Genomic DNA, 20,396 nt, shown 5'->3' with positions numbered 1-20,396 from the left:
ATGATTGAGAAGATGAGCTGGGTGAGTAGGCTACGATTTTGTGACCAGAGGGGGAAATAAAACCACCCGCATCACCCTCTGACGATCCCTCCATTCCTTGATTGAGGAGAAAGAGAGAGAAAGAGAGAGAGAGAGAGCGGTGAGGGGAAGGAGCGAGTGTGTGTGTGTGTGTGTGTGTGTGTGTGTGTGTGTGTGTGTGTGTGTGTGTGTGTGTGTGTGTGTGTGTGTGTGTGTGTGTGTGTGTGTGTGTGTGTGTGTGTGTGTGTGTGTGTGTGTGTGTGTGTGTTGGGCAAAAAGGGTGATAGAGGGAAAGAGAAAACCTCAGATTAGAAAATATATTTGGTGTTATGGAATAAATGTTTTAAGGAGGGAAAGTTAGAGCAATTTCAGAGGGCACATGCAGACTCTATAGCCGAATATATTTATCTGACCATAAGATCATGGCTATAGTGTGCAGTTGGTTGCGTTGCATTGCAACGTGTTGGCAGAACATAATTGAACAGAGCATGCACCCAGTTTGCAATGTTCATTGTTGATCTGCACATGCAAACTTGTTGGAGAAAACACAATGCATGCACCGACATAAACATGCATTCATTTTATGAGTGACTGTTTTCCTAACTAACCATGCATCTTCTCGTTTATGTTAGTTCATGTAGGCCTATCTATATGGTATAAGTTAACTGGACTAATTCATTCATTACTCACTTATTACGGTTGTAGAGTATTGGCAGTATTCCGCGCGCCAGTGAATGGATATGTTCTGAAAATAAGAGTTCTCTCCCACGTGATGTTACTTTCTGCGGGAGGGATGACCCATATTTCATGTGAATAGGCGCTTGTTTCCGGCAGCCTTCAAAACGCATTTATCTTAACTACAGTCGGCAAAGGCTGCATGCGTTTTAGTATGCTCTTTGTTTTTGTGTATTAAGTTGCCTAGATCTGGAAAATGCAATGGGTATCTAGACCTATGCAGATAATTTATCACAACGATTTGAGCTTGTACGCAGACTGTAAATTATATTTCTATATTTTTCTGTTGTGGCTTTGAAATCATCATCATCTCCAATTTAAATAATGAGTGTCTTGGAAAATTCTACCGTCCAAACCTTTTGTTTGTTTGCAGAAGCAGATTTCGTTTATTTTAATTTAAATAACACGAGGATAACGGAAGCAATGCATGAACCTTTCTTGTAAAATGTATAATTTTCTTACACCAATATCAAATTAATTTACAGCTATCAAATTATGAATTACATAGGCTAACGAATAAAGACATTACAGTATCATGGAGTCTGATTGGCCATTGGTCTGAAATGCATCATACCAGCTGCATTTATATATTTTGAAAGTTAGATATCTTGAAAACTTGATTGCTGACATATATATATATATATTGGCCTATATCAACAATGGACTAATGAAACAAATACCAAAATATAGTTTTCCGGTGGGATTTTCCGTTAACATGTTAATTGACATGGCCTATAAATTAAAAACAATAAATATTATCCATAAGGTTAGAATTAGGCTTACAAGCTGCTCTTTTGGCTAGTCTATCAGTTTTGATATTTGACACTCAAATCCTTTCCACTAACCGATCCATGCCGTGCACAAATCACGATGCAGGTTCAAGCATGTGACATCAACATTATTTCGAGAAAACAATTTCCCTACGTTGTATTTAATTAGTGAACAATTCGTGAGGAAAATATTTTCACAGTAGTGAAGATTTAGCGTCGCTAAAACAATATATTTGTTCATATTCGTATTGAGTTATCAGAGGTAGAGGATGGAAAAAGTGTGATTTTAACACGTAAAAAGCTCTTAAATGAAAGCTTAAATTGAATCTCACAAAACCAATGGTATCTTTTGATGAGTTATGTAAAATGTTCACTGACGGTGGAATAATAGGTGTAATTGCTATTTGGTGTGAGATAAAAATAGGACACGTCAATAATAGTAACTATTTCAAAAGGCATAACATTGATTAGGCCTATAATAAGTATCAAAATAACAAAAATAATTAGATGCGGCTTAAATAACATACCAATAATAATAATAATAATAACAATAATAATATGTCTAGTAATAATATAATAATAATAATATATAAAACGTATAGCCTAATGTTTATAAGTCATAGCCTATCAATAGACAATTTTTCCAACTTAAAATGCTTTGATGAATAAAAATGAATAGGCCTAACTCGTATGCCTAACTCATAATTGCACATTTACCATTGGCCCATGAGTCTCTCATCTCGCACTAATGTAATTCTTCTCATCAATACAGCACACAATATCGTTCATGGCTGACATTGATAAATGATCCTCCAAGTTGCCCACAGCATTTTTTCTCTCAGTCCAACTCACACCCTGCAATACAGACAGCAAACTAGACAAACGAATACATCCTTGAAAAATACAGCAATATCAAAAAGTCTCATAATAAAACCATATACCAACGAATTTATCTCTATCGACGTTTTTTTTAGGCTAGGTTACAAGACCCATCTTCAAATATATTTTTTCCTTTTTGTCGGGGGAGTGATATCATACGAAATGATTTGAAAATATGACATTTTTCTCGAGGCTTCCACTTCTTTTTATTGCATAATCCTACTGCTCTTTTTAAAATGTGTCTTGATAAAAACAAAAGAGTGTGGTTTTGGTATTCAGCGTATCTCCCTGTATTTCGAATACCGGTAGTCCTAGGTCATCCATCATTCCTGTCAGCCTCAATCGAATAAGAAAACAGCGACAGCAATTTCGTCCCATATCGACCAAAACTGTAACGTGACCTCGTGTGAAAACGAATTGTTGTGTGTTATTACGAAAACCTTTTTAATTTACAAAGTTATGCGGTATATCATAAATGTTTACCATAGATACAGATAGCAAATGTGCAAATAACGACCAAACAGCAAACCAAAAAATGCATCAACTTCTTAATGTTATCCAAATTAATTATGTCACAATATCGTATTATATTTTGTACAAAATATTGTTAACTCAAGCTATAGCACTTCTTTTTCTTCCCAAAAGGTTATTTATTTCTGAGATGAAAGGGAATATGTGCTGAAAAAAGAGGTCAAGTTTTAAAATGAGTTTTTATTTGTATTTTTAGTGTTGAAACCTTTCCCTTCTTCCTGTGTGCTATAAAACTATTTGAAAATGATCTAAATTGAAGTCAGTCCAGGATCTACCTTACCAGTATGGAGTCAGTCTTATAAAAAGAGGGCTTGGTTTTTTGTTGGGAGCTGGATGGAGCTGCAGACTCCGAGTCAACCCCTCTCTCTTCCACAGCACATAAAGGTGGGATCAGTGATAAACTCTCACTCTATAAACTAGTGATCACAAAGCACAAACATGGACAGAACACTCAAATGAAAAAGCACAAGTCTATACACCACAACAGTTATTAAAAGTCTTAGTCTTCATCATCCTTTTAGATATTCCACAGTGGTTGTTTTCACATGGTGTGTTCATAGGATGAAGTGTGTGTGTGTGTGTGAGAATATGTGTTAGTGTGTGTGTGTGTGTGTGTGTGTGTGTGTGTGTGTGTGCAGGCTGTGTGTATGTACAATTGTGACAATATATCTCAGGCAAAGACTTAAAAGTTCTTGTCCCGATGGTCCACCATTGTAGAAAAATAAATAAATAATTTAAAAAAGAAAACTAAAATGTGTCAAAATGTTGTTGAGGTCATTTTAGCTTCTGTTGTTCATTCAGAAGTCTTTTTTTGTTTTGGAAGATTGTTGTAGTCTGTAAATGTTGATGTTTATTCCTAGATCCTGGTCTTCCTCCAGGCATGGGGTTAGTTAGTAAAGGTCAATGTGGGCGGGGTCCTCCAGGCATGGGGTTAGTTAGTAAAGGTCAATGTGGGCGGGGTCCTCCAGGCATGGGGTTAGTTAGTAAAGGTCAATGTGGGCGCGGTCTGTACAGGTGTGGGTTGTCCCAGGGTAGGTGTGGTCCTCTGTGCTCCAGTGGGGTGGTGAGGTGGGTGTGGTCTGATGATGGGTACAGGTGTGACTGGGGCAGAGTCACGCTCTCATTGGACCACTCGGCAGGATGGAATTTTCCCTGAGCAAACCATGGAGGCCTGTCACACAAAGAAGAAGCCTGGGTCAGTCTCTGACAGTCTCCAAATATGGAACCTACATCTTATAAGTTAAAGACAAAGCCACACATGACAGAGACATATATAGGCCTTACAGCATATTCATACATTGGGACAGTGCTGGTTCAGTGGTGTAATTCTTAAGGGATCCCTAGATAACTGTTATGGCTCTGACTCCATCATGCATGGGATAACCACATATTACTGCAAAACAACCCCACATGGAGCCTTGGGTAAATTTACTGCCATCACAATCAGCATATGGTCTCGCCACAGATTAAATTAGGGGAGGAGAACAGCCTCCTGTATTACGCCATTACAGTAACCGGTCAATGATCATTCAATGAGAAATGATTGGATGAAATAGTCTCAAATTTATATCGCCAGCATTTATTCAGCTTGAGTACATAAGATGTCTATGTGGGCTGTATTTAAAATGTAGGCGATGCGCCGTCGCTGCAATCACCATCATGCTCTTTGGACTTCATTAGCTAAATCTGGGGATTATCGGGAAGGGAAAGGGGCTGTGTTGGCAGAATTGGCACCCAGTGAAAAGTGAGGCAAACGCGGAGCTCCCTATTTACATATAAAGAGCTCAATTAATCAAGGTAAGTGTCATTATAGCGTGGCTCATTGAGCAGTGGAGTGTGGGTGTTAAATAAAATACGGTGAGCTCCAGTGCCTCCGGCAGGCGATACGTCTTGATTTGTGAACTGTCAGCAGGGCTAGAGAGCTGATAGGGCTGGAGGGGGACAGAGGGAGTCGAGAACCCCACACTCTTAATCAGATTGGGCCCAGAGAAGGAGATGAGAGGAGGATGGAGAGGGGAGAAAAATGGAGAAAGAGAGAGAGATGGAGTGATGGAGAAGGATCGAGGAACGATTGAGGAAGGGGGTGAGAAGGAGAGGAGAGGAGGGAGAGAGCAAGAAAAAAATGAAAATAGATGGGGTGACGGAGAGGGATAGGGGAACTATTGAAGCGAGGGGTGAGGAGGAGAGGAGAGGAGGGAGAGAGGGAGAAAGATTGAGAAAGAGAGAGGGAGTGATGGAGAGGAATAGAGAAACGACAGAGGGGGGCTTGTGGGTGACAAATGTAGCAGGGGAGAGAGATTAAGGCAGTGCTTACTTCACCATCTTCTTCAGGCTAACCTCAGTTGGAGAGGGTTTACATGTAGTGCCACTGTCCATCCATGCCCATATTCATTCCCATGCCACCCATTGGTCCTGCAGAATGAGCGACAGCGAGCGGAACCAATTACATGATGAAATATATACTGGTTCATATAAAACTCTGCAATATTTGACCCATCAATAGACAAACAGAACCAAAACTGATTCTAGGCTACATTGGTAGAAAGGTACAAATAACATGGTGAGAATAAAGGTTGCTTACCGCCAGGTCGAATTCCCATGTGCTGCTGTCCATCGAGTACAAAGCCTCCCATTGGTTGACCGTCAGGGCTGTATGCTGTCCCCTGGCCCACTGTGGATGTAAAATAAACCAGAAATGGGTCAGTATAGAGATATAATACTAGATTATAATTATATTTCTATGGGTCAGTATGTTTAGAGGCCATAAAACAGAAGAGATACACCATAACAATAAAAGCGGCATTCAAAAAATCCTTATCTACATTTAAAAAATCATATAGTATAGTACAATTAAATATATGACAGCGCAACATTATCGTATCATCGTATTATTATCAATGAACCAATTGAAGTTATGGCTTACCTGTTCTGTTAGACTGGTCAATCATAGGCTGTACTATTCTCCTCCTGGCGTTGATGAACCTGGAGCGAAAGGGAAGAGAGAATGGAGAGAAAATTCAAATCACTGTCCTGGCAAACATGGAATATACAGTACATAAAGCTTCTTTCTTTAAGATCTCCTTTGCATTTATCTCCCTGGTCTACTTAAGATAATCCTACACAATCAAAGCATTCAGCAATCAAACAGAATGTGACAATTTCCTACGCCAGTTTTACTAGCATTCCAATCCTTCATGTCCTCAGGGATTAGGTTTATAATCTGTTTAATTTTTATTGACATGATCTAGGGTATTAGGAGAAAGCCACATACAGTATCTTACCAAGTCTATTGATTTGGGTTTAGCCCCTTTAGCCTTGGGATGTGATAAGACTAAACGTTTTGCCAATTTTGGGCGGAGACGTACCACTACCCAACAGAACGGACAGCTAGGTAAGCTAAGCATTCGCCTGCTTTGATAAGTGTATTGAAGTAGATCCATGAGAAAAACCCTTAGACTTCTTAACTCCTCGGGATTAGAGGTGCACGTCTATGTAATTAGGTCTATTGAGAACCTGATACACTTAAAGAAGACCCTACCATGGATTCTGGGACGATGGAGGATTAATCGCGAGAAGCCAATGTCATCTCAATTAATCCAAACCTGACCCTGTGTAAGCCCCAAGTAAAATTATGCCTTTTAGATGACACACTAGAACTGTATCCTTGAAGACAAATCCCAAATCCCCCTGTGATCGTTTGATTGGACCCCACCCACCTTCTCAAAATATGCTAAGCCATCTACATTTACATTTTAGTCATTTAGCAGACACTCTTATCCAGAGCGACATACATGAGCAATTAGTGTTAAGTGCCTTGCTTAAGGGCACATCGACAGATTTTTCACCTAGTCGGCTCGGGGATTAGAACCAGCAACCTTTCGGTTACTGGCACAACGCTCTTATACACTAAACTACCTGCCGCCCACAAAGGGGCAAGGTTGCTGGGCCTTAAATATACTTTAATCCATCATGTTATACATTTAAAATTAGGCTGGCGGATTGTGTGGGGAGGAGGGACACACACACACACACCACCCCTTTAAAGTTTCAGAGTGTCCCCCAGACAGTGAAGATAGATAGAGCACCATTTTAGTTCCATTTCCAAAGAGCTGAGCTTAGAATGTCTCTGCTTCTCCTAAAACATGGCTGTAGTGTAAATGTTAATAGGAGCATATGCACCAGTGCTGGGAGGAGGCAAGAAGGAAAGGAAGAAAGGCGGCGAGAAGGAAGCGCAGGGGTTAGGGTTAGTGTGGGGACTTGAGGGTTAGCTACTCACCAGTTGTTGACTTGCAGGATGGTGAGGCCTGTGTCCTGTGCTAGCTGCTTCTTCTGTTCCTCTGAAGGATAGGGGTGCTGTGGTAAACAGAGGACAGAAAGATACGTTTGCGCTTCAGTAGAAAAAAGAACACCCAGCTTGCATTCATTTAGAATGATCACTTCTAGAATGAAACACCCTGCACATAAGACCAGGGTCTTTACCTTTAAAGGGAAGTCACTCAGGAAATGTAATCACGCTCTGTGACCAACTCCCATCCACAGTGATCCTTGGCACATATACACACACACTAGTCTATCTCTCTAGTTAGCAATAGCAGAAGTGAACAACCAAGACTGACCACTGCTTGGCCCCCGCCCCAAACACTTTGGGCTCAAAGCGTGTGGCATTGTTTGACATTATTTGACATTATTTGACAAATGATCAGACACGATACAAAGGGACACAATTGCCGCCTTTGTTAGGGCCTGAATAGGGCCTGAAAAGGGCCCGGCCCCTGTCCCCCTGTCCCTGCCTCTCCGCTGGCGGTGTGACAGAGGGAGGAGGGTGGCAGATGGCAGACAGAGGTGACCCATGTACAGGGTGCAGGGTCGGGGGCGCGTCCCCATTTTGGCGTTGTCAGGGCCGCAACCACCTCCTGTGGTCACCGGGTGAAGGATGAGCTTCCAAGCACTTCATTTTTAAACAGGCCATTCAGGCACATACACACACACATACACACACTCAGTCACACAAGCGTGCACACACATGCAAGCATTTATGCACACACACATGCACACCCACACAGCGCACACAAACAGAAACCGAAATGGTGGTGACAAAGGCCACTGTTGCCACAAGTGATCGTCATGGTCACCTCCCAGCTTGGTGGCTGACAGTCTAGTGACGGATGGCTCAGTGCTCCTCCCTCAACCCAGCAGAACCCCTCTGTCTTCCAAAAAAAAAACACTTTGCTAATGTCCCACAGACTGTTGTCACATTGGGGCCTCTCTCCAATGTACAACCGACTTTACTCAGATCACTCTGGGGCAACCGGTCATTGAGCTGTGGACTTAATCCTTTTATCTCCTAGTGGAGGAAAGGGTCTCATGGTTGAACAAGAGGACCCTTTTACAGCTGCATTTCTTAAAGCAATGTATGTTTGTTGTAACTAACATTGTCTAGAACAGAGCTTCACAAAGATCTGTCTCAATCAGCATGCAGATGGAGGTCTTCAAACAGCATGGCTGTCATGGAAACCAACAGCTACTGTATGACCATGCTAATGGGCCAATAAGGAATCCTAGAATTAAATGTAAACCTTCCACAGCTGCTTTCTCTATAGCTTTGTAGAGGAGGATCTTGTTCCTCCTCAGAATAGGGGCCACAAAAGCTAGAGGCTAAGACTATCCCGAGAAGCCCCCCTCTGTCCCTTCTCCGATGCCAGCCTCAACGGTAAAGCCTCCGCAGCCCGATGAATGCTTGATCGCCTGGGTGTTGCAATAGGACCATTCAGAAGACATTGAGGGGCCCTTACACAGTGTTCACGAGGCACATCCTGCCACGACAAACACTTGTGCTTAACCAATTAGTCTGAAAAGGGGGAACAGAGAGGGGATAATTCAATTAGCCCTTCTTTGCCTCTTCTTTTTAAACTGGGGAATCTAAAGGTGGGTTTTTAGAGGAAGGCATTGCTGCCTGTACAGCATCTGTGTGGCCGCTTTTCACCCAGCAAACAAATAAGGGGCTATGAAAACATCTAAGATTGGGAAGAGGAGAAAAGTAGGAAAAACGGAGGAGTAAGAGGCAGTGACGGTGTCTTTTGGGCCCGTAGATAATAGGTGAAACTCTCCTCATTGAGGATTGGTTGGAAGTCGTTGGAATGTGAGATAGTCCTTTCATTCTGGGGAAAGTAGCCTATTCCGTTTTTCTAAAACGTAGTTCAGACGCTGAGTAAAGTGGCATCATTCCTAACAAGTGTTGTATGATGGAGAGGCCACAGTTAGACAACATACGCTACTTGTCTTTTATACAGCTCTCTGTGCCTTTGTCTCAATGACTGTTCTTAATAAGAAAACATCTGAGAGAAAACTGCTCGGCGAAGGACTACAAAGCCACAGGCCGATGCCCTTGTGTAGTTTCGCATTGAGTGTTGGATGCAAGACATCAGTTCTCAACCGTTATTACTATTGCCCCTAGGGGTACTTGGCCTACTCCCAGGGGATACTTGACAAGATCCATAAGATGTGTGCAAAACATAGGCTTCGTGACTAAATTGATAATAGTGATGATCGGTTGCACCTTGCACTTGATGGTGTACTTTGGGCAGAGCAAGATGTGATTGGGGTACAATAACCAAAAAAGGTTGAGAACCACTGCATTAAAGGAGAATGTCTGGAGCTGGTGCTAGGTTCGGCCTGCTGTCTTACCGTAAGGTGCTGGAAGAGCCACGCTCGCATGATATTGGTGGCCACTTTGGGGAAGATGCCCCTCTTCTTCTGCCTCTTCTTGTCCTGGTCGTCCTCGTCTCCTGTGCCCGGTGACGCGAGGCTGTTGTCGAGGCCGTCTCCTGCGATAAGAGAAAAAGTAGAGAAGAGAGGTGGAGGGATACGTTAGGAGAGAGAAGGCTTTAATTTCGACACATCACCGCCCTTCGCCACAAACACACACTAAAAGGGCAGCAGAGGTCTAGGGCACAGCAACAGCATTAGAACACAATATTCCACAACTTTCACATTTGCATCTCCTCATCCACACTGCTACAGTGTCTGGATAATGAAGAGAGGTTCATACAGTATACTGTAGTGAAAAAAAAGCCAAGCTATTAATTCAATCTGAGCTGCACGTTTGACATGAGGTAATGACTGCGGGAGCCGGGCTGTACACTTGACATGAATAACGACTGTTAGAGCCGTTGCCGGACACAATGCGCAGCCAGCAGCGTATTTATTTATATACTCCGCCGTTTGATATAGACTAATGATTTGGTTATAAAAAATGACAAAAATGAACAATAACAAAAACAACAGTTGTAACCTCATGGTTAAGCTATGAGAGGACAATGACATATCAAACATTTGGCTAGGGATGTGTGGGTGGATGGATGGGGGGTGTTGGGGGGCTGGGGGCTGCGGTCATTTCCCCTCAAGCCCCCCCATGTGTTCAGTGACCCCCCACCCCACCCCCTCCACACCCCCTTCCAGTCTGTCTGTGTTGGATTGTCTGACTCACACTGCGACACACACACACACACACACACACACACCACCGCTCTCTCGCTTCCTGGCATTATTACCATGGCATCCTTGTTTGATTTCAGCGGGAACCTTCACACGGATCAAGTCTTGCTCCCCATCACAGCACTCTCTGGGCACTCTATCCATGTCTCTCCTTCTCCCTCTCCGCCATTAATTGTGCATCAGCAGAGATGATTTACTTTTAACAGTGGTAGTTATTTTTCTTGCCTTCGGGGCAGAGATGCCTTGAAAGCCTGCCTGGAGGGCATGTGAATAATGCATCTGAGAGACTCCTCCCCTGGGGCGGGACAGGAACCCTACTTTTCTTAAGATTCGCCCTGGCATGTCTTTTTGTTTTTGGGGATGCATCAATCAAAGGGGATTCTATATATGCGCCCATATTCATGCATAAATATTTCAGCTAATGAATATTGACATTAAAAAGGATGAGTTGGACTGAGTGGGGTGGGACAAGGGGTGAGGGGAGGGAGGGGAGGGGGGTGGGAGTTCTGACGGATGGTGTAGTCTATGGACTGGACAGGGCATAGGTTGCTTGGCCACTGTCTCTCTCCTATGTGATCCTTCACTTTGTTCTCTATACCCCACCTTCTCTATCTGTAGATGTTATAACAAATTGTTATAAAAGTTTTATTCTCTAAGCTTTCAGTCTTATGACTGAAGGAAATGATGAGGTTTGTTGTGGGTGCAGAGTACTTGGTTGAAGAGATCTGTCATTTCGGACTGGACAGTTAATATCCTGTCTCACAGGCTGGGAGAGACACCACTCAAGACATGCCTTGAGAGGTGAAATAATCAATACAAACTATACCAATCAATGATTAAACGTTTGGGCTTAGCGGGTGATCAAAATGACCAAAATCAATATTGGTCATTTTAAATAATGATGTTCCTGAAGCAAATTACAAAAAGAAAGCAAGCAAGAAAGAAAGACAGGACAGACAGAACTCACTAGCACAGCCTAATTATATCTAAGGAACGTCCCCCCCTGCCCCCCTCCCTCTGTTTTTTCCTGCTCCAGAGAGGGAAGGCCTCCAGGCAGATCCTCCGCTACGCTAATCGTTTCTGACTGTTCCCTGGCAACTCAGCCAATCTAACCAGTGTGATGGTGCACTACTCTCAAAGTTGTACCCATGGAACGCTCCTCCCGTGACCTATCCCCCTTCGCCTGCCTGCCTGCCCAGCTCCCTCCCTGTCTGCCCCAGTGTCTACACGCGTAACATAGAGGGGGGCCGCCTGCTGCCGCAGGGAAGGCTGGAGTATCGCCTCGGGCGCTTTAGGGAAAACAGCACCCTAAGATATGAAGAACAGAGCCATCCTTGCCTGGCTTCCACTTCCACCCCCACCCACCACGTCTCAGCCTCTCTCTCTTTCTCTCCCTCCCTCTCTCTCATCAACAACAGCAAAGGCCAGTGTTCCTACAGTCAGGTATAAACTGGGACAACTAGAGGCAAGAGAATCCACATGATGACATGTCCATATAAGACAAAGTGCAGGGTGGGCTACTAGCTAGCAGAACTGATTGCTGTATCCCGGCCTGCATCAGTGATGCGAGCCCAGTGCAGCTTGCCTAATGAGCTCACCGGGACCTGATCCATCACCAGTGACACTTCTCAGCCTCTCCTGTTATTACCCATGATGCACGCTGCTAAATGGGAGCTGCTGTCTGGCAGCTTGCCAAAACAGGGGGAATCCATAGTGTGAAGATGTTGATAATTGCTGGATTTTCTCCCCAAATCATGGATAGATCTAGAATTGTGCCTCCCATAGGCCTATATCCTATTGATTTTGAGTGGTGATTGATAAGGGTTAGATGTCTCACTCCCTTGTTATTTGTGAGAGCATTTTGTGACAGCTTCTATAGGGACATTAGCCTGCAGTGTCATTGCAGTACTGGATTCCATCTTCAGTGGAATCCGGAGAAGACTAAAAGATGCACTGACTGCATTCTGTTTCTTCCCTCTCTGCATTCCCCTCTTGTACAAGAGCTTTGCTGTAGCTAGCTCCCCTTGGGTTCCTTTCCTTTTCTTTTTGCCATTGTGATGGACATTCCAAGCCCCTCCCCAAAAAAACATTCCTAGGATATCTCAGCCTCTTTAGCTCTGCCCCTGTGCCCCATCTGAGAGAGTCACCCTGGGGGAGTTGTTATCAAAGAGAAGCCCCTCTGCATATCACACAGCTTACAAGGAAACAACCAAAGACTGTATAAGCCATGGGTTAGCGGTCAGCCACATGGCTAACATAGCCACACAGCCATAACCATACCACCAGCAACCAACCACATATCAAATACCTGTGGTTGATACCACACGGCAACCACACGGCAACCACACGGCAACCAACCACGAGGCTCCCCGATTAGTTAAGATTGTAGGTTAACCCTTTAAAAGCTTTTATCATTGGCTCAGAAAACCATGACTAATATCCATTAGGACAATAGGAGCTCCCTCATAGTAGCAGGTGCTTTGAAGAGCATCGGTAATCTCCTAGCCTGGCCTGCACTACTGACGTAAGGGCCCTGCTTTGGCCCCCAGTTCCCTTCCTATGTTAAAAGTGTTTGCTTTCCTCATCCTCTTGAATGAGAAAAGGGGATGAAAACAAGGGATGGAAACGAGGGATGAAAAAAGGGCAAAGGTGCCCTAGGAGGGGCACAAGGAGCAGCAGGTAGGCACGGCAGCAGCAGATCCTGCCATCAGTTACTGTGACTCTGGGCCTCTGATCATTCCGGGGCTTTTTCTCCTCTTTGTTCATCCATACATAAAGTGTCTCTGTCCTTCCCAGCTCCACGGCAGGGGGGATTGTGCTTCCCCCGTCCTATATGCATTCTCTACCCAGGTCAAAAGGGCAGGGAGGCATGGACCTTGGGTGTCCCCCCGCTGTTGTTTTAAAAAAAGCCCTCCCGAGGAACCAAGGAAAAAGCCATTCACACCATCCTCTTCCCCTCTATTTGCTGACATACAAGTCAGATATTCAGTGTTAGAGTATACAATTACATTACAAATAATGCAGGCATGGATATTAAGTATAATTCGTTTCACATGTTTTCAGATAGTTAGGATAAGTGAATAAACTATTAAATCAGAGGAGGAAGAGACTTAATCTGTGTTTCTGACTGTCCTTTCATCCTCTGAATTGCTCTTGTCTTGCAAAGCATCCTCCCATTGTTTAGCTCAATGCCCTGGCTATTAATGCCTGATGGGCAGAGGGTGGTAAGTTGCTTTAAAGTCTATTCTATTTTTACTGTGGCCATAGGAGAGAAAAACAAAAACAAGTCATAAAACCCTTATAGCTTCCACTGAGCAATCACAGGCCAAATTAACAGTAGGCTACACCCAAGTAGGCTACACTACAGCAATGCTGGGCAGAATCATGCAAAACTAGTAATTGGCAATAATGACACTCATCAGACAAGCCATCATATAACAAAGACCAGATTAAACTATTGAATTATTTCCATAACCTGACCTGGATAAGTGCTAAAACTACAAAGTCACCATCAAAACTCAATCAAATAGCTATTGATTCAACAACAACCTCTTATCAACTTTATCTGAATGATAAGGATAGAGCAACAACCGCTTATCATTAGGATCTCTGGAAAGACTAAGTTTGCCCTATAGCCTACAAAGAAAATACTATTGCCTTTGTATGGGGTCAGCACTGAGGTCAACCTTTGATATGGAGTTGAGTGTAAAGAGAAGCTGTTGGTCTCTTACCGAGTTCACTGCTGTTGTCCCCACTCTGGGAGACGTGGCCCCCGCTGGAGGGCCCCGGGGTGCCCACAGAGGGCGTGGAGTGGGCGTCATCCAGGTCTCTCCAGGACGTCGGGTTCTGGGGTCCACAGAGGTTCATCGGGTCATCAACATATCCCACATCCCGGCCACACACCAGGAGAGGAGGGAGAGAGAGACAGATCACATTAGAGAGCAGTGGAACAGTATGCCATTACTCAATATCAATGTAACTCCCAGACACACACACGCACCGCTTATCTCTTCTCATTATTAGCCGATATACCACAGCGCACAATATTGAACAATATGACCATGACCTCAATAAGAAAATAGAACAAGTTCCAAACAATCGATAACCCAAAAATCTAAGTTACCATTTTCCCTGAAACTGAGATGGCCCCCCAAAAAAGAACAAACAAAACCCAATATAGCTGATATTCAGCTAAACCAGCTAATACTGTAGAGCAAAACCGATCCGCAACAGAGCTCCAGCAACACTCCTCCCTATCCTCTGTCGTCCGATATCTTGACTGATTCGGAAGCCCAGAATCTGTCCGAACCCCTATTTATTGGGCCATGTAAGGGCAGGGACCATGGTACTTAGACAGTCTTAAGCTAAGGGCCAAACAGCAGAGCAACCTCTTCAGCCTCCTGGCGTCAGCTGTTTGCCGGATGGCGCTCAGATGAAGAGCTCAGCCAATGACAAGAATAATCACGGCAACAATGGCAGCGCAGTGTGAATGATGCCTCTCGACGAGCTCGACGAGCAGACCCCTTTTCCATCCCAACACACAGTAATTAGAAAGCTGTTTGTGTGGCGGCCCCATTCAAAGTGCCATGTGTTTTCACGTTTATCAAGCAAATGAAGGGGGTTCTTTACTCACTCACACTCCAGCTGTTAAGATTACATTAATTACTGATACAGTGTGGTCTATCGTTCTTTAAAATGTAGCATAAAAACTGAGATCCATAAAGGCAGATAAGTTGATGAGATAAATAAGAAATTATGATATCTGGATCTATTTCTCAAATCATAGGATCTTCAATCATTGTAAAAATGGCCGTATCAGCTAGCTGGTTAACCTGATTCAAATGGCAAGTTTTCAAGCCAGTCGTCCCTTAACTCAAATTAGTCTTATCATTCTGTAAATTTGTGATATAAACATGGATATAAAGGTGCTGTCTCTTGGGCTATTGGCTGGGTTGTGGACTCAAATAGGGATATGAGCTCAAATTTGCATTTGAGCAGGGGATGACAAAAGAGAGGCATAACTTGTGTGTCACTTAGAGAAGCATACTCAGACCAATATACTTTCTTGCCCTCACGCATTGTATCATTGTGAGGGTTAGTCTTCACTGTAGAAATATAATATGTAGAGCGAACATAGTTCTAAACTTTTATTAACTTCTCACTACGTACACTAGTTGCCTTTAGTCTCACAAGTCAGACAATTGTTACTGAAATAACGCAAATGTGAAAGACTGGAAATGGAGGCTAATGTTGCCTTCACCAACACATAGCTAGCATAAACAAACAGCTGTTGTTCTTCTCAAACATGAACTAGGCCCAGCATTCAGAGTGGTTGGCATTCACATACACCATTCTGCGTGTGTTCTGTATGTGCCCTCACACCCAGAGAACTACAGCTCATACAGAATGAAGTGGTCCTGTATGGTTCAGTTGTTAGAGCATGGTGCTTGCGTCACCAGGATTGTAGGTTTGATTCCCGGGGCCTACCATACGTAAAATGTATGCACACATGACTGTAAGTCCCTTTGGAATAAAAGCATCTGCTAAATGGCATATATTATTATTATATTACGAAGGTGAACTGCATCCTAGGACGACCAGCAGGAGAATGTCCTATCTTGTCAGATGAATGAACCTTGTTTGTTTGTGTCTACAACCACCGAATCAACAAAATGCAATATCATCCAAAAATGGAAGTGAATGTGGACAGTGAATACCATTTTTGTGGCTTACTTCCGAAATATCTACTATACAGGACAATAATCTAATATGAGGAATCTCCCCAACACAAAGTTCCTGCCATTGCTCCAGTACTAGAGTTAAGGAACCATGCCATCTGAAATGACATGTGACAGGGGGAGTGGGTATTGGGAAGAGGAAGAGCCAGAGTAGGGGGCACCCTATGGGCAAATGGGTTGACAAAGACCCCCCTCTTTACTGACAATAATAATCTGATTGGTTTAGCATTCAAGTGTAAAATCAAACACCAGAAGGGGAAGGAGACGGGAAAGACCAAACAGGACACATCCAGCTGTACTAATCTATTACCTCAAAGAAAAAACATAAACATTTCAATTTTGGAAAGAATAGAAAATAATAAAAAATTGATTTAGGACATTTCTAATAAGCACATTCTCATCTAATATATAACAAATGCCATTCTTGTAAGTCGCTCTGGATAAGAGCGTCTGCTAAATGACGTAAATGTAAATGTAATGTAAATGTATTTAGCTGATGCTTTTATCCAAAGCGGCTTACAGTCATGTGTGCATACAACTGTCATTCTCTCCATCTCCCTCTCTGATAAACAGATAAAGTAGATTATTTATACAATAGAGCAGAAGAAGTGAAAGAACTCCATCAAATAAATAATTCCCTCTCTTATTCTTCCTCTTTTTAAAAAGACATGAGAGCTCTATGAAACTTCCATACACACCACAAGGACAATAATAAAATTGGAACACACACACATGAATTAACGGACTGACTGTCACAGCTTTGCACATACACTAATGTGCATTAGATTACTTTTTGTTGATAGGTTATTAATACAAATAAACATGAAATACCAGCAAATTAAATTGTACTGTTTATTTAAAAAAATATGTTGATTACATTTGTTATCTATTAAACTGACTCACAATTACGCAAATGTCTTGAAATTATATTTTTGTACATCACACATACCATGTTATTAGGACCCATTGTCAAAATTAGCACCAATATGTAGGCTAATTTCAAAGCCGAGCCACTCACGTGATCTGCTAGATTTGTGGAGGATCCTGTCACGTCATCGAAGTCGGATTTACAGCCATCTCGGTCGTCTATGACCAAGTCTATGGGCATTTTGCCTTTCAAACAACTGATGTACCGATGGCAGAAGTTGTCGCAGAGCTCGTGCACCTATCCAATGAACATTTGTGTTAGCAGCACTCTTAATACAGGACATCGGTGCAGTAGCCTAGTAAACTATATGCTTAGTGTGTTAGAGTAAAACATGCAGTTATGAGTACAACTGTGCGATTATCAGTGATTGTAGGACGTTTTGAAAAAATATATAAAAACATAAAAAAGCACAAAGTAAAGCATTAAATATAGGTCTACAATAAAACAACATAATTCACCTTCTCTAATTCCAAAAGATGAAATCGTAATACTTGTATAGCTTGGATCATCTGGAAAAGGAAAATATAAGAGTTAAGCTTTATTCATGCTGACATGTTTACCTCAAATGGATAGTAACTAGCCTATCGTAGCTGTCTGATGAAAATCTCATCAACAGAAACTTTTCAGGAAAGAAACAAAAAAGAAAACGCCATATTTTCCTATTAATGAGCATATTATAAAACTTCAGAAGCTATTCTGAATATATTTTCTTGGTCTTAGAGTCATGATATGTTCAGAGTACATTGATGGGAGTTACTGCTTTCAATACACGTAAAAAGCTGTGAAAATTGGCAAAAACGGAGATGAGGTTTTCATCAGACAGCAATGCTATGTAATAACACCATAAATGCATGAATGCACACTGCGGGCCTATACAGTAAAGTAAGAGATATGTAACAGTATACTTCATGACTTAAAACAATGTATTTTCTCATTCAAATGGATTCAATAGGACAGAAATGGTTCCTAGAGTCCCTGCTTTGGGGTTGCCCTAGTTAAGGACCTCCGCAGCTTCCCACTGCAGAGGAGCAGAATTGGGCTTTGACTACATGACTCGTCTGCGTTTCCTGTTGCTCCTTCAAATGAACGTTCTGAATATTCGTGTTGTGTTCAAATAAAGTGAACTCAAACAAGCTCATAATCACACTATTTATCCAGCTGCGCAATTGATGCGTAAACAGTGGATATGCAGGTTAACTCGCTTACCAAGTTGTCCAACTCCGGATTCGATGAAAATAACGGTTTCTCTGTACGTATCTATAAAGAAAAAATTATAATATTAGTCTATTGTCTACATACAGCAATCAATCAGTCAGTCCATCAATCGATCAATCAACTAATCAATCAAACAGGCAAGCAATCAGTCAATCAATCCATCCACCCATCAATCAAACAAGAAATAAATTAAGGAAAGCATGTTTAACGTTTACAGTAGCCTTCACATCCATAATATCTGTATCCCTATTTTTGCTGACCTAAAACGTGGCTTAAACCACAAGTACCTGTTTTGCAAAGACAGCGATGTCTTCGTTGAAGGAGTCTGAGGAGCAGACATCGCCGCCCGCTACTCCAGGCTCCCTCGGTGTGCAGGTCGCCAACTCACACTTCTCAAACACCAGTGCTAGCAGAGGGAATAACGGGTGACTGCAACATGATGGAGACAAAACATGAATATGTGTTCCCTCTTTCCAGGAATATTAGATTTTTTTTTAAATTAAGAGGACTGCATTGCACTTGATCCGTGTTTTATATTTCTGTATAGCCTACAATGACTGATAAAAGTGAAGTGTCTCCACTCAGAGTAAGGGCCGAATCTTGAGTTGCGATATGCTCGTAAAATAGGCCTAGAATTTTTGCGCAAAATGAATTAAATTTATAGATTTACTCACGAATGTCAAGTTAGGATTTGGTTCTAACTTCTGACTAAATGCTTTTAAATACTTCACTTGTAACTTTAATTTGTAGGCTATAAAAAACATAACAAAACCCAGTGTAAGCCATGGGACAATTCTGATGCACACCCATAGATTTGATCTTTGTCTCTTTTTAGTCCGTCGTTGACAGCGCTGCCCATGCTGCTGGGCATGATGTTGTGGGGTGCGTGGGCTCCATAGTGCTGGGTTGGATGTGGAGGCGGACCGTGGTTCAGGTGGTGGACTTGCGGAAGCGGCCGGGGAGCATGCGGGTCTCCATACATGGACGCCGGGAGTCCAACTCCGTCCATCCCACCACCATAGTGAGCCAGCTCATCGTACTGGATGGAGAAAGACAGTTAAGTGAGAGAAACTCGAGGACTGTCTGTTGACATGCTTCTATCACGGATATAAGAGAGGCTACAGACATCCCCTCCAAACACAAGCCTGTATGCATGACACTGAACATGAATCTAGTCAAATTTCCCATGCATGGAAAACAGAACAACGCATATAATACAGGGTCCAGACTTATGGGTATTCCAAAAGGAAATTGCGTTCAGTTTGATCAACTCAGAAAATACACATTGCAAGTGTACTAAGACTTACCCTTTGCGCCATCGACATGCGCTTGTCTTGGAGATACAGAGAGGTAAGAAACAGCTACTGTCTCAGTCCGCAGAGAAGGTCGTGTATTAAGTTGATGCCTTTTATATCCAATTGAATATTGTAATCCGCAGTGGCAATAAAAAGGAAACCCGCAGCAAGGTGAAGATGTGTATTTTTCAAGAATAATTATTGCAATAGCCTAAATAGCGAAATCACCATGACGGATAATACCAATTAAGAACCTTCGGTTAAAAGTTTTTCTAATAAGCGCATCGAAAACCTTCGCTTATCGGTCCTGCTGTCAATCACCGAGACTGGTTGTCAAGGTAATCTATAGCCTATACAGTTGATAGAGATGATTAGCTCCAAAGCACCACTTTTCCCTTTTGAATGAAATGTAGCCTAATAAAAAAGAACTTCCCAGGATGCGTCGGTCCTCGTGGCCATTGCCTCCCGCTCTGAAATGTGAAGGTGTCAGCGAATGTTTGCAGGTTGGCTGTGAGCGCGCTTATAGGATAGACTAGCTCCACTGATCAGTTCGTAGAAGGTGATGACGGAACCCGGAAAGAGGGAGGGTTTAACCAGTCCCATACTGCTAAGTAAAGGGGGATTGGAGTGACGCCCGTGACACGCCAGCGAATGTTGTTTGCATTGGATAAGGCACAGGGTGACGCAAAATAACTGTCACATCTTGTCACCAAAGCGGTGAGGATATCCATTGCAATTAGCGCTACAAAGGAATTTGGTAGATGACAATTCAACACTAACTATTCCCCATGAA

General features: G+C 42.7%; 1 protein-coding gene across 1 annotated transcript; it reads right to left on the bottom strand.

The window, feature by feature from the left end:
- Positions 1–3,098: 3,098 nt before the first annotated feature.
- On the bottom strand, positions 3,099–20,168 carry LOC121552272 (homeobox protein Meis2). The gene is made up of 13 exons (XM_041865048.2): positions 19,616–20,168; positions 19,115–19,347; positions 18,596–18,737; positions 18,300–18,350; positions 17,552–17,602; positions 17,184–17,330; positions 14,159–14,273; positions 9,618–9,757; positions 7,210–7,286; positions 5,857–5,915; positions 5,515–5,604; positions 5,248–5,345; positions 3,099–4,104 (listed from the first exon to the last, which is right to left on the bottom strand). The coding sequence occupies exons 1-12, from the start codon at positions 19,631–19,633 to the stop codon at positions 5,287–5,289; spliced, it is 1,182 nt and encodes a 393-aa protein (XP_041720982.1). The 5' UTR covers positions 19,634–20,168; the 3' UTR covers positions 3,099–4,104; positions 5,248–5,286.
- Between the last annotated feature and the right edge of the window lie 228 nt (positions 20,169–20,396).

The sequence above is a fragment of the Coregonus clupeaformis genome, chromosome 36 (assembly GCF_020615455.1).
Source record: "Coregonus clupeaformis isolate EN_2021a chromosome 36, ASM2061545v1, whole genome shotgun sequence".
Taxonomy (NCBI): domain Eukaryota; kingdom Metazoa; phylum Chordata; class Actinopteri; order Salmoniformes; family Salmonidae; genus Coregonus; species Coregonus clupeaformis.
This window is presented reverse-complemented; position numbering and strand designations above follow the sequence as displayed.